We start from the raw sequence: 21418 nt of genomic DNA on the forward strand, positions 1-21418 counted from the left end.
AGCGTCTTTTAATTTCATGGCTGCAATTACCATCTGCAAACCATGGATAGGAGGAGGTAATCCTGCTCAAAGATGCAAGAATGTTACCACATTTTTATTGGTCCAGTTTCTACAGAAGACACTTGGTGAACAGAAGTATCAAGTTCTAATTTTTTTTTCCGAAAGTCAGAACCATAAAGAAAATGTTGAACTTTACCAACATTTGAATATATGGCAGTCTTATTTCCAGAAGAATTAACTAAATGATGAACTGATAAATACAGAGAAAAGTGAATAGATCATATTTTCAAAAAAAAATTAAAAGATTTTTTTACAAGGAAGCTGTATTTTACCTTGAAAATTTCTGCTAATATCAGCAAAATATTAGCTAAAGATATTTTCTTTAACACATCCTGCCTCTAGGGCAAAACTGGTAGCATGAAATGTGGTTTAATATTTAAGCTACTCTTTGTTCTACACCTCTAAGCACATTTTCTGTTTAGAACAGAGGAGATAAATCACATTTTTCTACATTGATTTAATAATACTCTGTGGTAGTAGTGAAAATAGCAAGAAAAATAGAAATTTTATTTTGACAGTATGGGTACACTTTGCTGTATGGAATACATGTGTCCTTGAAAAAGTTTCTGTAAGTTAAATTATTTTAAATGCACTCTGGAGTTCCCTGTTAAATTTTACTCTGTAAATAATTTTGCAGATAAGGAATCAATTAACTATATAAGTGAATGTTCATTTAGTTAAATGTTTGATAGTCTTTAATTTATGTTTTAAACTTTTTTTTTTAATAATGAAGTATAGAAAGTCCAGTATTTCTTTAAAAGGAATACATCCAAAAGATAACACAGGAAAAAGGGGTCATGGCAAAGTCTCTTTAGTTAGGGACGAAGCTTATTTTTTGATGGAAACTAACAAGAATTTACATACACTATAGATGAGAGTATAAAGAATGTTTTCAGAAGGAAACCACTTACGGTGAGACCTGCAGCCATGTGTTTTAGGAGACCAGGAAAATTGCCTTGGAGCAAGGCAATTCCAAGGATAAACAGCAGGCTCTGATGACCAGCAAAGACCATTCATAGGCATGAGTTTTTAAAATTATGTGATAAGTTATCCTTTTCCTTGTTTAGTAAAAGGAGACACGGGTGGAATAGTGGTAAAGAATCTGCCTGCCAGTGCAGTAGAGAGGGTTCAATCCCTGGGTCTGGAAGATTCTCTGCAGAAGGAAATGGCAACCCACTCCAGTATTCTTGCTTGTGAAATCTCATGGACAGAGGAGCCTGGTGGGCTGTAGTCTGTGGGGTCACTATAAGCACAGAATTCATTTAGCACATACCATCCTCTTTCTTCTGTTCTAAAAGTAATCTCCCAAGTAGATGTCCTTACTGAAAAGATAATTCCTTGATAAAATGAATGAGTGTTTCCATTCAACTGGCATTTAGATTTCTTTTTTTATTTACCAAGGCTAACTAATGCCTTGGTAAAATTAGTCCCATATTAATAATTAATCCTAGTAGAATAAGCTAGTTATTTTGAAACCGATTCATCTGGATTTCATCTATATATAAATTTATGTAACAGAAAGTGACAGCTGCTTCTTCTCCCACAATTATTATCCCCTGGAAATAATCATGTCTGAGGGTTTGGTGTGTATCTTACATTTTCTTTATCTCTCTCAGTGAATACATACACATGTATACTTATTCATTCACTCATTCAAAAAAATACTTACTGAGATCCTATTATGAACCAAGTATTATTTTAGGTGGTGGAGATACAGCAATGAATAGTCCCTGCCCTCATGGAACTTTAATACTTTTTATTGTAAACAGATAATAATGCAGTAAGATATTCTTCTGTAGGCAGATGTTCTTGCACTCACTCAGCAGTACATCATATGCACTTACCCATGTCAGTGCTTAGAGCCACACATGTTCTTTTATTTTTTCTTTTTCATTTATAGTCTTGAAGCAATCTGTGCTCACCATCTAGACATTTTCACTTTTCCAGTCATGTCTCAGCTTACAAAAATCTGGCCTTCTTCCCACACCATTCTATTAAAATATTATTTAACAGGTCACACACGCTCATGAAATCCAGTGACCCTGCTCAATTCCCACCTTCTTTGGCTCTTTCACAGTATGGAATGCTATGACTCTGTTAAATAGGTGATTCTAACTCCCCTCTGCTACTCTAGTTCACCCCGTAGCTGTTTCATCTCAGACTTTCCCTGGTGCTCCTTGCTTTAATTCTAAATGTTGGTATTTCCTCGGCTCTCAGTCTCTATTCTGTCCTTAGATGGTGTCACGTGCTGTGGTGAATTCACGTATGACCTATATGCTGCTGCTGCTGCTAAGTCACTTCAGTCGTGTCCGAATCTGTGCGACCCTACAGATGGCAGCCCACAAGGCTCCCCGGTCCCTGGGATTCTCCAGGCAAGAACACTGGAGCGGGTTGCCATTTCCTTCTCCAATGCATGAAAGTGAAAAGTGAAAGTGAAAGTGAAGTCGTGTCCGATTCTTTGCAACCCCATGGACTGCAGCCCACCAGGCTCCTCCGTCCATGGGATTTTCCAGGCAAGAGCACTGGAGTGGGGTGCCATTGCCTTCTCTGACCTATATGCTAATGAGTCTCAAATCTCTGTTGTTTCATCCTATAAACTTCCAGATGGTATCTTATAGGTGCCTCCAATGTGATGCAGAGCAGGATTCACCATCTTGCCACTCATTCCTGCTCCTCTTCAAGGATTTCTTAGTGCAAGAAGCTTCTTTTCCCTCAGCCACCCTGATCAGACATTCTGGACTCATTCTCAACATTTCTCTCTCCCATGCTTCTCACATATGGCCTGTAACCCTATTAAAAGTCCCTCTTTAAAATCGCTAATCTTCTTCTCTCATTCTTTCTGTTACCCATCTTCGCTTTGACTATCAACTTTTATCTCTTAGATTAGTGCAAATCCCCTTGCTTAAGTCCTGTTCCATTCCAATGCATTCTTCACACTACAACCAGAGTGCTTTTTATAATGCAAAACTCATTATTATGTTATTCTCTTTTCAGAAACATTTCTCTGGGTTCCTGTGAGCACTCCATTAAGTACTAAAGCCTTCGCAGAGCTGGAGGCTGTAGAACCACTCTCTGGAATTCGGAACCTACTTGTCTATATACCCTCATCTCCTGCCAATTTATGTCTGAATCTGTGTTCTCAGAGGGCCAAACTCTCTCCCTTTTTGTATTTGAACATCATGCTTCTCCTGCTGAAACTCTCTCTTTGCCTCCCTTTCAGCCCTTTACCTGGATGGCTCCTCCTCCCTCAAGAATCATGAGTCATGTTCCTTTGTGAAACTGCTTTTGTCCATGTTGTTGCATTTTAAATATCTGTCCTTCTCCCAAATTCACCCAGATACTCCTATGATTACACTCAGATCTAACATGGCCCCTTCTTGGAGCACTCCCTGACCCTGCTGTGAGTACCCAGAGAATGCTGTGGTTGTCTGTTGTAGCTTTTACTCCAGCCGTGATCATTGTTATATGTATCTTATGTAGACTGAGTTCCTTGAGAGCAGGACCCATCTTACTCAACTTTGTCATCCCCAGAACCAGCAATGTCTGACTCATGGGTAGAAGAGTGGTAAATAAGTAATTCATCTAAACTATGCTGAGTTTTCATCTCATAAACAAGAAGATGTTTGTCCATGAGATGAAGAACAAGGCATAGACTTGGTATGACACCCCTCCCCCACCATCACCCTCCACCTAAAGATGCAAGTACTAAACAATGAAATTAACGCCTATAAATAGTTACACTCTTTGAGACAAAAGAAAGGATGTCACTTGGAAGGAATTTCAGAATATGGAAAATAAGTTGTATATTTCTAACATACATATCTGTGTGACATTTGATTCATAAACTGTGATCAGTTGTACTGTCTCCTTCCCTTCGATTTCTTACTACACTACTGGCTGCTTTTGTACCCTATAATCATCCTGGACTTTAGAATCTTCATGAAACTATTAGGATTCATTTCTTTCATCATTGTATTTGTACTTATAAGGCTACATTAAATGTGTAACTGGATTAAAATAATAATACTGGATTATTTTAAAATTAAGACATTTTCTAGAAAAGAGAATTCAAAAATTACTGCCACTGCCAGCACTCAATAACATAAATTAATATTTTTAAAAATTACAAAACTCTTCATGTATTCTAATTCCATGCTGAAAGGTCCACATAGCTCTTTTCTTTTAAGTTGGTGGAAAGTGAGAATCGTGGTTGTAGATTTAAGGAGATTTGGCATCAACTCTAGTTTTACTATTGTTCATATGAAATTTTCTTCACATGGTAGCCAGATGGAGACAAAAAAAGTCCACTAAATTTCAAAATTAGTTTATTTTTTAGCAAACATGATTACAGTGTGTATTCAGAATATATTATGTGAAAAACCTATCTTTTAATCTAACTTTATATTGTTCAAAAGAAGTTAAATATATATTGATACATTGTGGAAACTTCTTTGTCAGTTGTCTGTACATAATATAAACTTGGTTTTGTAAAGCTGCTTTGAGCTTATATGGAATTCTTTATGGAAATGCTAAGCTGTAGTCCTTGACCCATGAATTTTTCTAGAAGGACCCTTAAGTGTCACTTAGTACTTCTTTTCCAGTTCAGGTGTGCCTTTTATAGAATCTTTGGTAGATTTTTTTGGTGTTTGTTTCTTTTCTTTCTTAGAATTTTTTTTTTTTCTGCTTTGGGTTGAAATCTGCCTCCTTGTACTGTTTGTTATCCATTAGTCCCAATTATATAGTACAGAAACAGAGACCAGATGGTCCATCTACCATTCCCCATGTTCTGAAAGCCACAAATCTAGAAGTCATTCTTGATTTTTCCTCCTTTGTCCTTCCATCACCCTTCCCTCACTGATTTAGCCCTAAAGTTCTAAGTCCAAAGCATACATTTGATCTATCCACTTCCATTTTTACTGCCACTAGATGGTAGTCCAGGCTACCATCATCTTTGACCCAAACTACTTCAGTAGCCTTAAAAAATCTGTGTTTTTGCTTTTCATCTGTCTACAATCTCCTTTCTATATCAGTGATCTGCAAATGTAGTCCTGACACCCTAGAGCAATGCGGGATAATTCATTAGAATGCAAGAAGAAATGCAAGAAATTCTATTTATATTTATTTTTACCTCATCTAATTTAATTTCTATTTTGTATACATTTCTATAATTATTATAATTAATAAAATAGTACAGTATATATACTTGAGCTCTTATTTATCTTTTTTGCTTTCTATTAAATTCATAGTCTGATAGATTCAGCTTTCCACAGTTATTTACATAGTAGTATGTAACTAACATGTAGGCGGTTGACTTTTTAAAATTAACATGTAATGCCTTTTGTTTACATTTTCTTACTTTTTAAAAATTTTGAAACCATCTTGTTTTTATAGAACATCTTCAAGTAGAGAACAACATAAATAGCTTTTTTTTCCTGAACCATTTGAGAGTTAATTGCCAACCTGATGCCCCATCATATCTAGCACTTTATTGTGTATGTCCTACAAAGATAGTTACCCATTATCCAAAACACAGCTATCAAGAACATGAAAACACTATTATTCACATTTAGTTTTCAGACTGCATTTAGGTTTTGCCAGTTCTCCAACCGTGTTCTTATTGTAAACATTCCAATTCAGAATCACCTATTTCATTTATTCATCATGACTCCTCAGTCTCTTTCAAACTGGAAGTTTCTTAGTCCTCGTTTGCCTTATATAATCTTGATACTTTTGAGAATTTTAGGCAAGTTATTTTGTAGAATGTCCCTCAGTTTGGTTTTGCCTGATGTTTACTGAGGATTAGATTCAGATTGTGTACTTTCGAGTAGAACACTGTAGAATCAATGCTATGTTCTTCTCACTGCATCTCATCTGCTGGCACAAGATGTTGATCTCTCCTGATTACTGATGATGTTAACTTTGATCATTTGATTAATGTGTTAATTGAGCACTTCCACTGTGTTTACTCTTTTCCATATATACAATTAATAAGTGTTTTGTGGGAAGGTACTTTTATATCACATTACATATCAAACTTTTCCTATTTGAATTCAGGGTTTCCTATCCTAGTCTGTGGGTGCAGTTTATTACTAACACTGTTTATTTTGATGCTTGCATTTTCCCAGAGTTGGCCCATTAAGACTCCCTTAATTCAGGATTCTACATATTTTTGATACATTCTTTTTCAGTCTTTAAGCCCTTCCTTAACTTTCTATGTATATTTTATTGTATTTGTTTCAACAACATTTCAGGTCACTTAGATTACTTTGAATCTTCATTATCCACTTTTAACTATTCCTCCTAGATAATAAACATGTCTTCTATTTCTTTATTCAAATGGTGGATAATAATAATCTGTGAGTTGAAGCCAAAGAAAGGGTCCAGTTGTGCTGTTTCAGAAACTACCTTCCAGACTAGGAATTCTCAGCCAGTTAGTTAATGTTGATCAATGTGCTATCTTGTAATTCTTTTGAACAATTATCTGATTGGCCTTCCAGTTGGTTGTTGCCAAGTCAATGTCACTGACAAGCCAAAAACTCTTATCAAGAACTCCCCTAGATCCCAGCCATCTCCTTCCTGAAAAAAGAAAAGATGTTAACATTCAGTGCTGTTCTCCATGACTGATGGTCCTGACTCCCCCCATTCCCAGGGTTCAGAGAACTCATACCTTCATCGCTAGTAGGATCTTTACTTACAACCGACTGAATATAACAGCTCTGGGAGTAGGGGGGAAACAAAGCAAAACAAAAACTTAATTCCTGGCACACATTATACACTCAATAATACTGCTTAACTAAGGAAATGAGTAAGTATTGAAGATTAATGCAGATAGATTAATCCAGGCTTTACATGGGTCTAACTGTAGCTGTGAGTATACACTAGAAAGTTTCCAAAGCCCAAAGTCTGGATTCCAGTACATAACTCAAAACTTACAGCTATAAAACTTAGGAAAGCCACTAAATTACTCTGAGTTTCAGCATCCTTTTATTGTTGTTGTTGTTAGATGGAATTAATAAATGGAACCCCCCTGCCTGTTCCACACAGTTGTGGAAACCAGAGAAGATCATGTTAATGAAAATTTTCTCTTTGCAATTAACTGATATGAAAGAATAAGATCATCCTCATTGTGAATATTCAGGGCTGTCATCCAGTTGATTTTCCATTATTTTATAAGGAAAGAATCAAGGGCAGACTTTTCAAATGCCTATCATTTTCCTGGGGCTTCCCAGGTGGCTCAGTGGTAAAGAATTCACCTGCTAAGCAGGAGACACAGGTTTGATCCTCAGTTGGGAAGGGCCCCTGGAGAAGGAAAGGGCAACCCACTCCAGTATTCTTGCCTGGGAAATCCCATGGACAGAGGAGCCTGGTGGGCTACAGCCCAGGGGTTTGCAAAAGAGTCAGACACAACTTAGCAACAAAACAACAACAAAATCATTTTCCTAAGCTATTTTCTTAATTCTCCTCCTTTTTAAAAAGAAAATGAAGCTAACTTGGCAGGACTTTTCTTTTTGACCCTACCTGATATGCTTTAAAGGAGAAGGCAATGGCAACCCACTCCAGTACTCTTGCCTGGAAAATCCCATGGACGGAGGAGCCTGGTGGGCTGCAATCCATGGAGTCTCTAGGAGTCGGACATGACTGAGCAACTTCACTTTCACTTTTCACTTTCATGCATTGGAGAAGGAAATGGCAGCCCACTCCAGTGTTCTTGCCTGGAGAATCCCAGGGATGGGGGAGCCTGGTGGGCTACCGTCTATGGGGTTGCACAGAGTCGGACACAACTGAAGCGACTTAGCAGCAGCAGCAGAACTTGCTTTAAAAGAAAAATGCTCAAAAATTATCTACTTAAAAATACATTCTCAAATTTTCTAGGATCAGCATAAGCCTCACTATTTGGTTTATAATTTTTTCCTATCTTTAATTAGAAAGTTAGATTAACTTCCCAAGACTGACAGTATCTTTCCTCTGCTCCTTGACTTTTTAAGAAGTGCTGGACTTAACTCTTGAGGAGACAGGAAAAGTATCCAGTTTAGCCTGTGTTGTTCAGGAATCCGTATCACAGCCTGGTGAAGCAGATTGGAGGAGGTGGGGGGATATCTCTGTATCGCTATTCTCCCATCTATAAAATGAATGTAAACAATCCTACTTCTCGCTGTTGTAACAAGGACTAAACACAATAAAGCATGTGAAAGATCTGTCAGTTATAAAACTTGAAAGACATATGTTAGTAACATGATTCAGAACTCTTAATAATAGTAAAAGCTATCATTTATTGAATGCACTCACCTTATCAGATTCTGTGCTCTCTTTCAGGGCTACAGCAATCCAATATGTATTATTATCCCTCTTTTACAGATGAAGAAATGGAGGATCAAGGGGGTTAAGTACTGCTTAAAGTCACACGGCTAATAAGCAGTTGAACAAATTCAAACCCTGATTTCTCTGACTCCCAAAACAAAACATACCCTTAACCCCTGCCTCTAATGGTGCATCAAACATCAATTTGGTCCCAGAGTCTTGAACTCATTTAAGATGGAGCTTCCCTAAAAGCTCTCTTCTGTTAGGAGCTGCTGCCAAACCTTTATATTGTTGATTCTGAATTTTCCAATATGAAAACCATTCTATGCTGGAGAAGACAGAAACCACACAGTTGATTAATAGCTCTGTACTCTCTTCTATGTCTGCCAACACTGTACCATCTTCTGAAAGCAGCAGACCTCTTTCCTACTCTTTTTTTTGTGTGAACATTTTCTGTATTTTACACTTTCCAAAAGCCTCAGTTCTCTTTGCCCTTAGTACTGGGTGCAAAAAAGTGCCCAGTTTTAATTAGAAAAACTTCAATTGGTTAGCTGGTCAATGAATTGAATAGATAGTCTGGCCAAGTACATTTTCTACATGAGACAATTATGTAGAAATCTTTCCCCATGTCCACAAATCCTTCCCCACAGTCTCACAACATACAGATTTCACCTTTTTAAATATCTTCAATGTTTATATTGATAGGTGTTATCAACTTGTCATGTGCTTATACAAAAATTAGTGGTTTTAGAAGTTAACGTTTTAGATCTTGAACTGGATCAGAAGCTATCAAGAGCAATAATATTTTATGAATTTAGGACTAAATTATATTTATTAAAACCTTGTTTCTTTGGAGTTCATTACTGTATTCATTGTGAACTTCAACAGCTAAATGATAAGCAGAGTAGACAGGGCCCATATGAATGCTGCCTGGACATTACTACAGCTTCTATAAACCTTCAGCCTGTTACTGCAGTTGACACTTTGAAAGAACTCACAGTTGCATTATACTATCATTTGAACATTTAAAAATAAACTAGTCAATCCAAGGCATATATAACATGTTGGACTTTAAGGTTCAATTAATTTTTTAAATTATTTTTTATCTCAATATAACTCTTTGTAATTTGATTCCAGGAATATTTTTATTTTTACACTAACCCTTTTTGCAAACTTCATTTTCTCAGAATGTCTATATTTCCTATTCAAAAATTGTTTTGAACTTATATAATAAACTATAGAATTAATCACTTTTAAGATGGCATGAACTAGTGGGCACATCTTGACCCAGTTGAAAATTCATACACTTATGTGATAATAACCATTCTCTGGGGGGATAAAAGCCCTTGGCAAATATCCTTGGGAAGAGAACAATGCCGGAAATCAACATACATTTAATTTTAATGTATAGAAAGGTTACATCGATTTCTTATACTAAATTGTAAGTGAATGTAATTTTCTTAAAAAGAGACAGTGGGAAGCATATGAAAGGATTCATTTCCTACTGTTTTTGGAAAAATGTAATCTTTCCTTAGCACTAGCTAAAACACTTTCTAAAATGGCTTTTCAACAACAATATATTGTGATTCAGAGATGTTCTGTTTCTCACTACAGAGATTTAACAGGTTTTGACAAACAGGAGGTTTTTACATAATTTTACATGTATTTTTAGTACTTTCAAACCAGCTTGAAATAAATTATTCAGAAAAATGATTTAGGAGCTAATGTGAGTTCTTTAGACCAAAAATAACAGTAGCAACAACAGCATATTACCAAACCAGACTTGAGTCCCCTCACCTGCGTGCAGTAAAGCTGATCTACTGATACTGAGTTGTGGTGAAGGAAAAAGTGTTTATTGCAGGGCCCCACGCAAGGAGTCCAGGCAGCTAATGCTCAAAAGACCCAAACTCCAAGATGAACATTCTTCTGATTGGTTGATGGTGATGTAATCAGGAATCAACATCTTCAACTTTCTGGTTCCAGCTGGTCTGGGTTCTTTGTGCTTGTGGTCAGCATATAGTTAACTTCTTCCACCTGGTAGGGATTTCAGAGTCTACAAAATAGCTAAAAGATAAAGCTCAGAATACTATTTATGGCCACTGAGGAGAAACTAAAGTTCTTTGACTTTGTTTAATGGCTAAGTTACAATTTTTTCATACTTGAATGTTTTCCTTTGTTTCTGCATTTTCTCACTTCTTTGATTAAATATATCCTTTGGACTTTGGGGAAGGCCTAGTAGGGTATAGTTTTCCTACAGATAAGAAGCAGGAGAGGACATGGAAGGGGGAGGGTGGTGGGGAGGGGGAGCATGGTCTGTCCTGAGAAGGCCCCATAGGATCCTTCTTGTTGTTATTTTTGAGTCACTAAGTCATGTCTGACAGCATATCAGGGCCTTTTCCAGTGAATGGGCTCTTCACATCAGGTGGCCAAAGTATTGGAGCTTCAGCTTCAGCATCAGTCCTTCCAGTGATATTCAGGGTTGATTTCCTTTAGGATTGACTGGTCTGATCTTCTTGCAATCCAAGGCATATGTCAAGAGTCTTCTCCAGCACCACAGTTCAAAAGCACCAATTCTTCGGTGCTCAGCCTTCTTGATGATCCAGCTCTCACATTCATATGTGACTACTGGAAAAACCATAACTTTGACTATATGGACCTTTGTTGGAAAAGTGATGTCTCTGCTTTTTAATATGCTGTCTGGATTGGTCATAGGTTTCCTTTCAAGAAGCAAGCATCTTTTAATTTCATGACTGCAGTCACTGTCCACAGTGATTTTTTGAGCCCAAGAAAATAAAGTCTGTAACTGTTTCCATTGCTTCCCCATCTATTAACCATGAAGTTATGGGACCAGATGCCATGATCTTAGTTTATTGAATGTTGTGTTTTAAGCCAGCCTTTTTGCTTTCTTCTTTCACCCTCATCAAAAGGTTCTTAGTGCCTCTTTGCCTTCTGCCATTTGAATAGTAATATTTGCATATCTGAGATTGTTGATATTTCTCTCTGCAATCTTGATTCCAGCTTTTAATTCATCCAGCCCGGCATTCTACATGATGCAGTCTGCACATAAGTTAAAGAAGCAGGGTGACAAGCCTTGTCATACTACTTTCCCAATTTTGAACCAGTCCGTTGTTCTATGTCCATGTCTAATTGTTGCTTCTTGACCTGCATATGGGTTTCTTAAGAGACAGGTCTGGTATTCTCATCTCTTTAAAAATTTCCCACAGTTTGTTCAGATGCACACAACCAAAGGCTTTAGTGTAGTCAATGAAGCAGATTTTTTTTTCTGAAATTCTCTTGCTTTTTCTATGAGCCAGTGGGTGTTGGCAATTTAATCTCTGGTTCCTCTGCCTTTTCTAAATCCACCTTGTATATCTAGAAATTCTCCATTCATGTACTGCTGAAGCCCAGCTTGAAAAATTTTGAGCATTGCCTTACTGGTATGTGAAATGAGCTCAACTGTATGGTAGGATCCACAGAATCCTGCTTGGTTACAAACACTCTGAAACTTACATTCTTTCTTTTATCACATTAGTTTGGTGAATCATATAATTATTCAAATGATTAAAGTTTGTTTAAATTAATTCTGTTATAAGAACTTTAAAAAGACTTTGAAATAAGTAATGAAATCTTAGTTTCAAAAGTACTGATTTAAAGTGAAAATTCATTTCAAATATTAAATGTGTAGCTAATTATGGCAGGACTTTTGGGTCAACAGGAGAAATACTGAATTGATCAATTTTATTTGCAGTAGCATTTATCATCATAGAAACATTATTTAATAGAAGAATCATTGTTTTCTGTGGAATCTCTCTTTTATCCTGCACTGACACATTTTTTTACTCTTTTGTTAGGTATCAGATACACACCGGACTTCAACATTCTATCATAAGACCTACCCAGCCCAACTGCTTACCTCTGGACAATGCAACCCTACCTCAGAAGCTGAAGGAGGTTGGATATTCAACACATATGGTTGGAAAATGGCACTTGGGTTTTTATAGAAAAGAATGTATGCCCACCAAGAGAGGATTTGATACCTTTTTTGGTTCCCTCTTGGGAAGTGGCGATTACTATACACACTACAAATGTGACAGTCCTGGGATGTGTGGCTATGACTTGTACGAAAATGACAATGCTGCCTGGGACTACGACAATGGCATATACTCCACACAGATGTACACTCAGAGAGTGCAGCAAATCTTAGCTTCCCATGACCCCAGAAAGCCTATATTTTTATACATTGCCTACCAAGCTGTGCACTCTCCACTGCAAGCCCCTGGGAGGTATTTTGAACACTACAGGTCCATTGTCAACATAAACCGACGCAGGTATGCTGCCATGCTTTCCTGCCTAGATGAAGCAATTAATAATGTGACCCTGGCTCTCAAGACATACGGTTTCTACAACAACAGCATTATCATATACTCTTCAGATAACGGTGGTCAGCCCACAGCAGGAGGAAGCAACTGGCCCCTCAGAGGGAGCAAAGGAACCTATTGGGAGGGAGGGATCCGGGCTGTTGGCTTCGTGCACAGCCCGCTCCTGAAGAACAAGGGCAGCGTGTGTAAGGAGCTTGTGCACATCACGGACTGGTACCCCACTCTGATTTCACTGGCTGAAGGGCAGATCGACGAGAGCATTCAGCTGGACGGCTATGACGTCTGGGAGACCATAAGCGAAGGCCTTCGTTCTCCCCGGGTGGACATCTTGCACAACATCGACCCCATTTATACCAAGGCGAAGAACGGCTCTTGGGCTGCAGGCTATGGGATCTGGAACACGGCCATTCAGTCCGCGATCAGGGTGCAGCACTGGAAGCTGCTCACAGGGAACCCGGGGTACAGTGACTGGGTGCCCCCTCAGTCCTTCAGCAACCTGGGCCCGAACCGATGGCACAACGAGCGCATTACCTTGTCAACCGGCAAGAGCGTGTGGCTGTTCAACATCACAGCCGACCCCTACGAGAGAGTGGACCTTTCCAGCCGGTATCCCGGGATCGTAAAGCAGCTCCTCCGCAGGCTCTCCCAGTTCAACAAAACCGCGGTGCCGGTCAGGTACCCCCCCAAAGACCCCAGAAGTAACCCTCGGCTCAACGGGGGAGTCTGGGGGCCATGGTATAAAGAGGAAAGCAAGCAAAAGAAGCCAAGCAAAAAGAAGGCTGAGAAAAAGCAGAGGAAAAGTAAGACGAAGAAGAAACAGCAGAAGGAACGCTCGTTTCCAAACTGCCATTCAGGGATTTCTCGTGGATAAGGACAAATTTTTTTCCTGTCTTCAGTTCAGTTCAGTTCAGTCCCTCAGTCGTGTCTGACTCTTTGCGACCCCATGAATCGCAGCACGCCAGGCCTCCCTGTCCATCACCAACTCCCGGTGCCTACTCAAACTCATGTCCATCGAGTCAGTGATGCCATCCAACCATCTCATCCTCTGTCGTCCCCTTCTCCTCCTGACTTCAATCTTGCCCAGCATCAGGGTCTTTTCCAATGGGTCAGTTCTTTGCATCAGGTGGCCACAATATTGGAGTTTCAGCTTCAGCATCAGTCCTTCCAATGAACACCCAGGACTGATCTCCTTCAGGATGGACTGGTTGGCTCTCCTTGCAGTTCAAGGGACTCTCAAGAGTCTTCTCCAACACCACAGTTCAAAAGCATCCGTTCTTCAGCACTCAGCTTTCTTTATAGTCCAACTTTCACATTCATACATACATGACTACTGGAAAAATCATAGCTTTGACTAGACGGACCTTTGTTGGATCCGTTGGATTTTTGTTGGATCTTTGTTGGATTTTTCCTCTCTGGTTAAACTTAAATCAGTGCTGAGTTTTTCACCAGTTTCTAGATGAACCAGCAAATTTGGCTCAATCGGATCCCTGCCATCAGCATCAGACAGTTTTCATATTGTGCTACCCCATGGAAATTGTGCTCCATGCCAAAGGTGCTGCTGTGGGGAGCCACACTTCAAGCAGAATGGAGATGTTTGTTTCTCTTGCTCCTTTATGAAAGGTGGTCAGTGAAGAGTTCAGCTGTCGTACTTCAGTCAGTTGACCAAACACTATGTTTTAAATTATAGCATTGACCTTTAACCAGCAATTGATGGACATGCCAATTTAATGGAACTTACAGGGTAGCATGATTAAAAACCACCTTTGATGAAGCCTAGTCAAAAGTTGCATCACCTCAAAGGCCTTGAAAAATGCTTTTTTCTTAGTGAATTTTTGTATTTCTATCACAGGACACTTGGGTTTTTTAAGTGAATTCTATTTCATACGTTGTTTCCTTTCCTGTGAAAAATAAGCTGTTTTTCTCACATGTGAACAGCTTGCACCTCACTTTATCATGCATGAGAGAATGGCAAATAAGAATGTTTCAGCACACTGCCAAAACATGAATGTAACTATTTTCTAAACACTTTAATAGAATGGTGTTTCAACACAAAGTACATAATTTATTTTTACAGAAAAAATATTAATTATTTTGTTTTCATAAAGTTATACAAATGAATTTTAATTATTTTATTTTATTTTCTACATACCATTAGAAGAATTTTATTTCATATTGTCAAGATTATCAAGCACTGTAATACTATAAATTAATAGTGTGTGAATTTATAGAATATAAAAATTAAAAAGTGATAAACATCATTGTTCAACCATTATTGTGAATGTAAGAAGATGAATATATTCCTTACAAATTGCTTGGAAATTCAGTGTTTGTATAGAATTGAGAGACAACTTTATTGTTTCTATCATAAACACTTTATTTATGTATCTTAATTATTAAAATGACATATTTTTAGCACCAGCAAATTGTGTGGCTTTTCTGATTTAATGTCTCTATAGAATTACATTTGTCATTTTAACAAACAAAAGTCTTTACAAATAGGCAAATGAAAGTACGATTTGCTAACAAACATAGTAACATAAAATGGATTTTGCAAATACGCAGTGTTTACACATGGCCACTGCAAGGAGAAGAGTGTTCTCTTGTTAATAAATAAGATTTATAATGACCTTACTTTTACACCAAGTGAACATGGCAGGAAGATACCGAGAAGTGAGAATATGGATCCTACCTAGAGTCGTTAAACATCTGGTTTGAAATTCACACATGCAGACATCATGAGGCAGATTACAGGAGCACGGTCTGTAGTGAAGTTTATCATGAGTGATCGGTGAGGACAAGTGGATGTGGTCCCCGTCAGCCCTGGAGTTCTCTTTAAGGTGCTTTCTCCTGACACTACCTGTAAGTCTCAAAGTGTTTACACTTGAAAAATCTAGAGTTAGAACTATGATGTGTGATATTACAACTGTGATAAAAGAAATTATGCACATTTCTTGTTTTTTTTCTTGAGATAACAGTGGAATATTTCTCAGCCATAAAAAATGAAATAATGCCATCTGCAACAACATGGACAAACCTAGAGATTGTCATACTGAGTGAAGTGCATTAGACAGAGAAAGACAAATATCATATCATATTGCTTACATATGGAATCTTAAAGCATGGTACAAATGAACTTATTACAAAACAGAAATAGAGTCACAAATGTAGGCAAAAAACTTAGGGTTACCAAGGGGGAAAGAGTGAGGGGAGGGGTAAATTGGAAGATTGGGATTGACATATATACACTACTATGTATAAGATAGATAAGCAGTGAGGGCCTACTGTATAGCAGAGGGAACTCTACTCAATACTTTGTAATGACCTATATGGGGGAAAAGATCTAAAAAAGAACAGATATATGTTTATGTATAATTGATTCACTTTGCTATACAGCAGAAACCAGCATAACTTTGTAATCAATTGTACTCTAATAAAAATCAAGTTAATAAAAAGAAATGTATGAGGTGATATTGTTGTTGTTTTAATGTTGCTAAATCATGTCTGACTCTTTGAGACCCCGTGGACTGTAGCCCGCCAGGCTCCTCTGTCCAAGGGATTTCCCAGGCAAGAATATTAGAGTTTCTTGCCATTCCTTCTCCATGGGCTCTTCCTGTGCCCAGGGATCAAACCTGTGCCTCTTGTGACTCCTGCATTGTCAGGCAGATTCTTTACCATGGAGCTGCCTGGAAAGCCCATGAGGTGGTATGGTCGGTTCAGTTCAGCCACTCAGTCGTGTCCAACTCTTTGTGACCCCATGGACTGCTGCACTCCAGGCCTCCCTGTCCATCACCAACTCCCGGAGCTTACTCAAACTCATGTCCATTAAGTCAGTGATGCCATCCAACCATCTCCTCCTCTGTCATCCCTTTCTTCTCCTGCCCTCATTCTTTCCCAGCATCAAGGTAATTTCAGATGAGTCAGTTCTTTGCATCAGGTGACCAAAGTATCGGAGTTTCAGCTTCAGCATCAGTCCTTCCAAAGAATATTCAGGATTGATTTCTTTTAGGATGGACTGGTTGGATCTCCTTGCTGTCCAAGAGACTCTCAAGGGACTCTCAAAGTGGTATGGTAGTATACTATTAAATGTGTTTATATCAGAATTCAAAGGACAGCTTCTGACAGTGTATGGAAATCTAGAAAATAATTGATAGACATACCAAAATTACTAAAATGGACAATAATACAACTTTTAAAATTTTTAATTTTTCATTACTAGAATACATATTTCCATTTCATTATGTAGAATAAAGTACTATTTCTTGAGTTTGTGCTTTGTCACTGTATATTTAAATGAGTCTTAAAAATCAAAGGCAGACTGTCAGTGTTTTCCTTTCTTAGTGGTACATAAATTAACGAGTTGTCTTAAATAGATGGCATCTTATAACATCAAAGATAGAGTTATTATTACATTAAAAAAGAGTTCTGAGAAAAAACAAGTTTGGGAAATGTGAAGTTAAACAAGGTTAAAGGGGTCAATTTATGCAGACTTTCTTACAGTTTTTAAAATCCTAGCTTGCCTTGTAAACCTCTAACAGAAGGCAATTTTTATATAATGTTTTCTAATTTACTTCGCCATAAAACCCTTGGCTATAGCAACTTACACAGGACTAGGCAAAGTATGAAACAGACTTTGGAAATTTTTAATGTAAGCATAGAATCTTCTAGAAGTCCCGAGCAAGATATAAAGGCGCACAGAGGCAAATTAGGATCATAAAAATTGCTCACATTTGAGCCCAGTGGGTATTATGTAATATGGTGGGATTTTAAATTCTCTATAAATGACCATACTTTCTCAATGAAAATAACCCACAGTTTTCTACCTGGAAATGATTTCAAGGATGTTCACTCTTTTTTTAACTAATTTTTACTGGAGTGTAGCTGCTTTAAAATGTTGTGGTAGGTTTCTACCCTACAGCAGTGAATCATCCACACATATCCCCTCCCTTTTGGACTTCGTTTTGGTTCAGGTCGCCACAGTGCATTAAATAGAATTCCCTGTGCTATACAGGATGTTCTCATTAGTTACCTGTTTTAACATAGGATCAATAGTGTGTGCATGTCAATCCCAGTCCCCCAATTCCTCCCACTCTGCCCTTTCCCCCTTGGTATCCACATATTCTTTATCATCTCTACCATTTTTCTGGATTCCACAAGTTCACTGTTTTTAAGAGAGCACCCATCCCCCACACGTGACTCTGGGCAGGCTGTGATGTAGAAGTCTATGTCTTGCCCTTAAGAAACTAAAATTTAATATAGCAGTCATGTATAAATAATGAACAGAAATGTTTCCAAAATGCTTCAGCAAATCACTGGGTGTTTCAGGATATCCAGGGAGAAAAATACTGTGCGCTTGACTTCTACGCCGTAAGCATTAAAACTATGTTCATATGGGGCATTTATTTTCAGGTGTCATTTTCCTGAACTCTGATTCTCAGATTGTATTTCTAGAGTTGCCTGTGGCTTTTCCAAGTGTAAATGGCACCTCTTTAAAACCTCTGATCCTTTTATTAGGATAACAAAGGAAACTCCTGTATTGAAATATAAGTATCCCCCTAGCTTTGTCAGAAAATAAATGGTGGGTGCGGCTTATGGGTCTTGTATAGGAAAGGCTCTAAATCATTTTATTCAAAAGAAAAAAACTCTGGTAAATTTCAATCATTGAAAGAATCCACACCAGGGCTAAGTCCTGTTTCATTTACATACTTTTCTCTCACTTTTCCCTTTTAAAAATCTGAAGAATAGAAGAGAAGCTGTCCCTTTGACAGTTGAATGAGTAGATAGTACATTGTAGCATTTGATATTCCAAGGTAAATGAATTTGGCATCAGGTTTAGTTTCTTAAGCATTTTATTCCTAGGATTCTTGGGTACGGACATTGTGAATTTGTCAGTAGCCATCAGAATGTGTGTTATTGGCAGGAATAAACTGGCTTGCTAAAAGTAGCAAACAAAATTCTTCTGTCAGAAGTTAATAACTTCATTGTTTCCTTTTAGTGAAATCACTTATTCATTCATGCAACAAGTATTTATTAAATCCTACTGCCTGCTTGTTAGGGAATATTCTTGGTGCTTGAGATTCATCAGTGAACAAAATGAATAAAAATTCTTATTGCTTGTGCAGGTGACTGTCTAGCCCAGCAATGCAGATAATAAACAATAAACATAACTAATAAGTAAATTACACTCTATATAAAGTAGTGTGAAAAAGAGTAGATCAGGATAGGGGGAGGAATTATTTAACACCAGGTTTATCCATCCATTTATTCAACACTTGGTAAGTGCCACATCTAATGATACACACTGGGATACGGTGACAAGCAACCCAGGACAGAGTCCTTGTCTTCAGGTCAGTTCAGTCAGTTCAGTTCAGTCGCTCAGTCATGTCCAACTCTCTGCGACCCCATGAATCGCAGCACGCCAGGCCTCCATGTCCATCACCAACTCCCAGAGTCCATTCAAACTCATGCCCATTGAGTCGGTGATGCCATCCAGCCATCTCATCCTCTGTCATCCCCTTCTCCTCCTGCCCCCAATCCCTCCCAGCATCAGGGTCTTTTCCAATGAGCCAACTCTTTGCATGAGGTGGCCAAAGTATTGGAGTTTCAGCTTCAGCATCAGTCCTTCCAATGAACACCCAGGACTGATCTCCTTTACGATGGACTGGTTGGATCTCCTTGCAGTCCAAGGGACTCTCAAGAGTCTTCCTCAACACCACAGTTCAAAAGCATCAGTTTTTCAGTGCTCAGCTTTCTTCACAGTCAAACTCTCACATCCATACATGACCACTGGAAAAACCATAGCCTTGACTAGATGGACCTTTGTTGGCAAAATAATGTCTCTGCTTTTTAATATGCTATCTAGGTTGGTCGTAACTTTCCTTCCAAGGAGTAAGTGTCTTTTAATTTCATGGCTGCAGTCACCATCTACAGTGATTTTGGAGCCCAAAAAAATAAAGTCTGACACTGTTTCTACTGTCTCCCCATCTATTTCCCATGAGGTGATGGGACCAAATGCCATGATCTTTGTTTTCTGAATGTTGAGCTTTAAACCAACTTTTTCACTCTCCTCTTTCACTTTCATCAAGAGGCTTTTTAGTTCCTCTTCACTTTCTGCCATAAGGGTAGTGTCATCTGCATATCTGAGGTTATTGATATTTCTCCCAGCAATCTTGATTCCAGCTTGTGCTTCCTCCAGTCCAGGGTTTCTCATGATGTACTCTGCATATAAGTTAAATAAGCAGGGTGACAATATACAGCCTTGACGTACTCCTTTTCCTATTTGGAACCAGTCTGTTGTTCCATGTCCAGTTCTAACTGTTGCTTCCTGACCTGCATACAGGTTTCTCAAGACCCACAGGTCAGGTGGTTTGTTATTCCCATCTCTTTCAGAATTTTCCACAGTTTATTGTGATCCACACAGTCGAAGGCTTTAGCATAGTCAATAAAGCAGAAATAGATGTTTTTCTGGAACTCTCTTGCTTTTTTGATGATCCAGCAGATGTTGGCAATTTGATCTCTGGTTCCTCTGTCTTTTCTAAAACCAGCTTGAACATCTGAAGTTCACGGTTCACGTATTGCTGAAGCCTGGCTTGGAGCATTTTGAGCATTACTTTGCTAGTGTGTGAGATGAGTGCAATTGTGCGGTAATTTGAGCATTCTTTGGGATTGCCTTTCTTAGGGATTGGAATGCAAACTGACCTTTTCCAGTCCTGTGGCCACTGCTGAGTTTTCCAAATATGCTGGCATACTGAGTGCAGCACTTTCACAGGATCATCTTTCAGGATGTGAAATAGCCCAACTGGAATTCCGTCACATCCACTAGATGTCTTCAGGTAGGGTATGTCTATTCTCCTGGGAGACACAGCCATCAGTCAAATAAAAAAACACCCTCCTCTCCTCCACTCTCTTCCCCTACTTGATCTTTCAGCATAGACTCATCACCCTTTAGTATATTTCATACTTTACTTACACATTTTATTGCTTCTCTAGCTCCTCCCACTAGATTATAAGCTTCTTTAGAAAAGTAGCTTATGTCTCCTCTCCTTCTGTATGGCCAGTATGTAAAACAATGCCTGGCTCCTAGTCAACATTCAGTATAGATCGGTTTTTTTGAGGGAATTGATAAAATAATCACAAAAATCCACGTGAACTACATTTGCTTGAGTTTCCACTTCCATTGTTGTGTAGGAATTTCACTGTTGAAAAACAGAACTAGTCATCCCTAATACTCTAATACCATTCCTCACAATAATAGCAATGATGTAAAATGCAAAAATGTCTAGCGTTAGAGAAAACTAACTTGATAATGTATAGTTACAGGAACACAATGATACAGCAAAAACCAAGCAAAAAATCACACAAAATTGAGAGTAAATTTTATCTTTATTATCTAACAGGGTAGGACATAATTATTGTAACACTACTTTGAATATAACAGAATACAGTAGTTTAAATGAGAGTTTTCAGAAAGGAGAAGTGGCAACTTAAAGTATGAATAATTTTTGTAGCAAGTCATAAAAGAGAAAATATAAATAGTGAATAAACCTTTGTTTCTTCATAGAATTATGAAGCAAAATGGACTATATCTCACATCCTTGGGTATCTTATTAAGAAACTCTCCAGTTTGGCAGGAGGAGAATTGTGCTTCTTTAAAGGTAAGATTTCTTAAGTATTTTATTGGTTGT

The 21418-nt window shown here is 38.2% G+C and overlaps 2 protein-coding genes across 2 annotated transcripts in view; both read left to right on the plus strand.

The window, feature by feature from the left end:
- Nucleotides 1–13739, plus strand: part of ARSJ (arylsulfatase family member J) — a 72324-nt gene extending 58585 nt beyond the window's left edge. The window contains exon 2 of the mRNA XM_043870924.1: nt 12210–13739. Coding sequence (XP_043726859.1) covers nt 12210–13608 — 1399 coding nt within the window. The 3' untranslated portion in view covers nt 13609–13739. The remainder of the gene's footprint in view (nt 1–12209) is intronic.
- The window catches only part of LOC122673290, an 81177-nt gene extending 59783 nt beyond the window's left edge, over nt 1–21394 (plus strand). Inside the window, exon 2 of the mRNA XM_043870926.1 lies at nt 21295–21394. Within this exon, the coding sequence (XP_043726861.1) occupies nt 21295–21302 (8 nt within the window). The 3' untranslated portion in view covers nt 21303–21394. The remainder of the gene's footprint in view (nt 1–21294) is intronic.
- Nucleotides 21395–21418: the final 24 nt, after the last annotated feature.

The sequence above is a fragment of the Cervus elaphus genome, chromosome 17 (genome assembly GCF_910594005.1).
Source record: "Cervus elaphus chromosome 17, mCerEla1.1, whole genome shotgun sequence".
Taxonomy (NCBI): domain Eukaryota; kingdom Metazoa; phylum Chordata; class Mammalia; order Artiodactyla; family Cervidae; genus Cervus; species Cervus elaphus.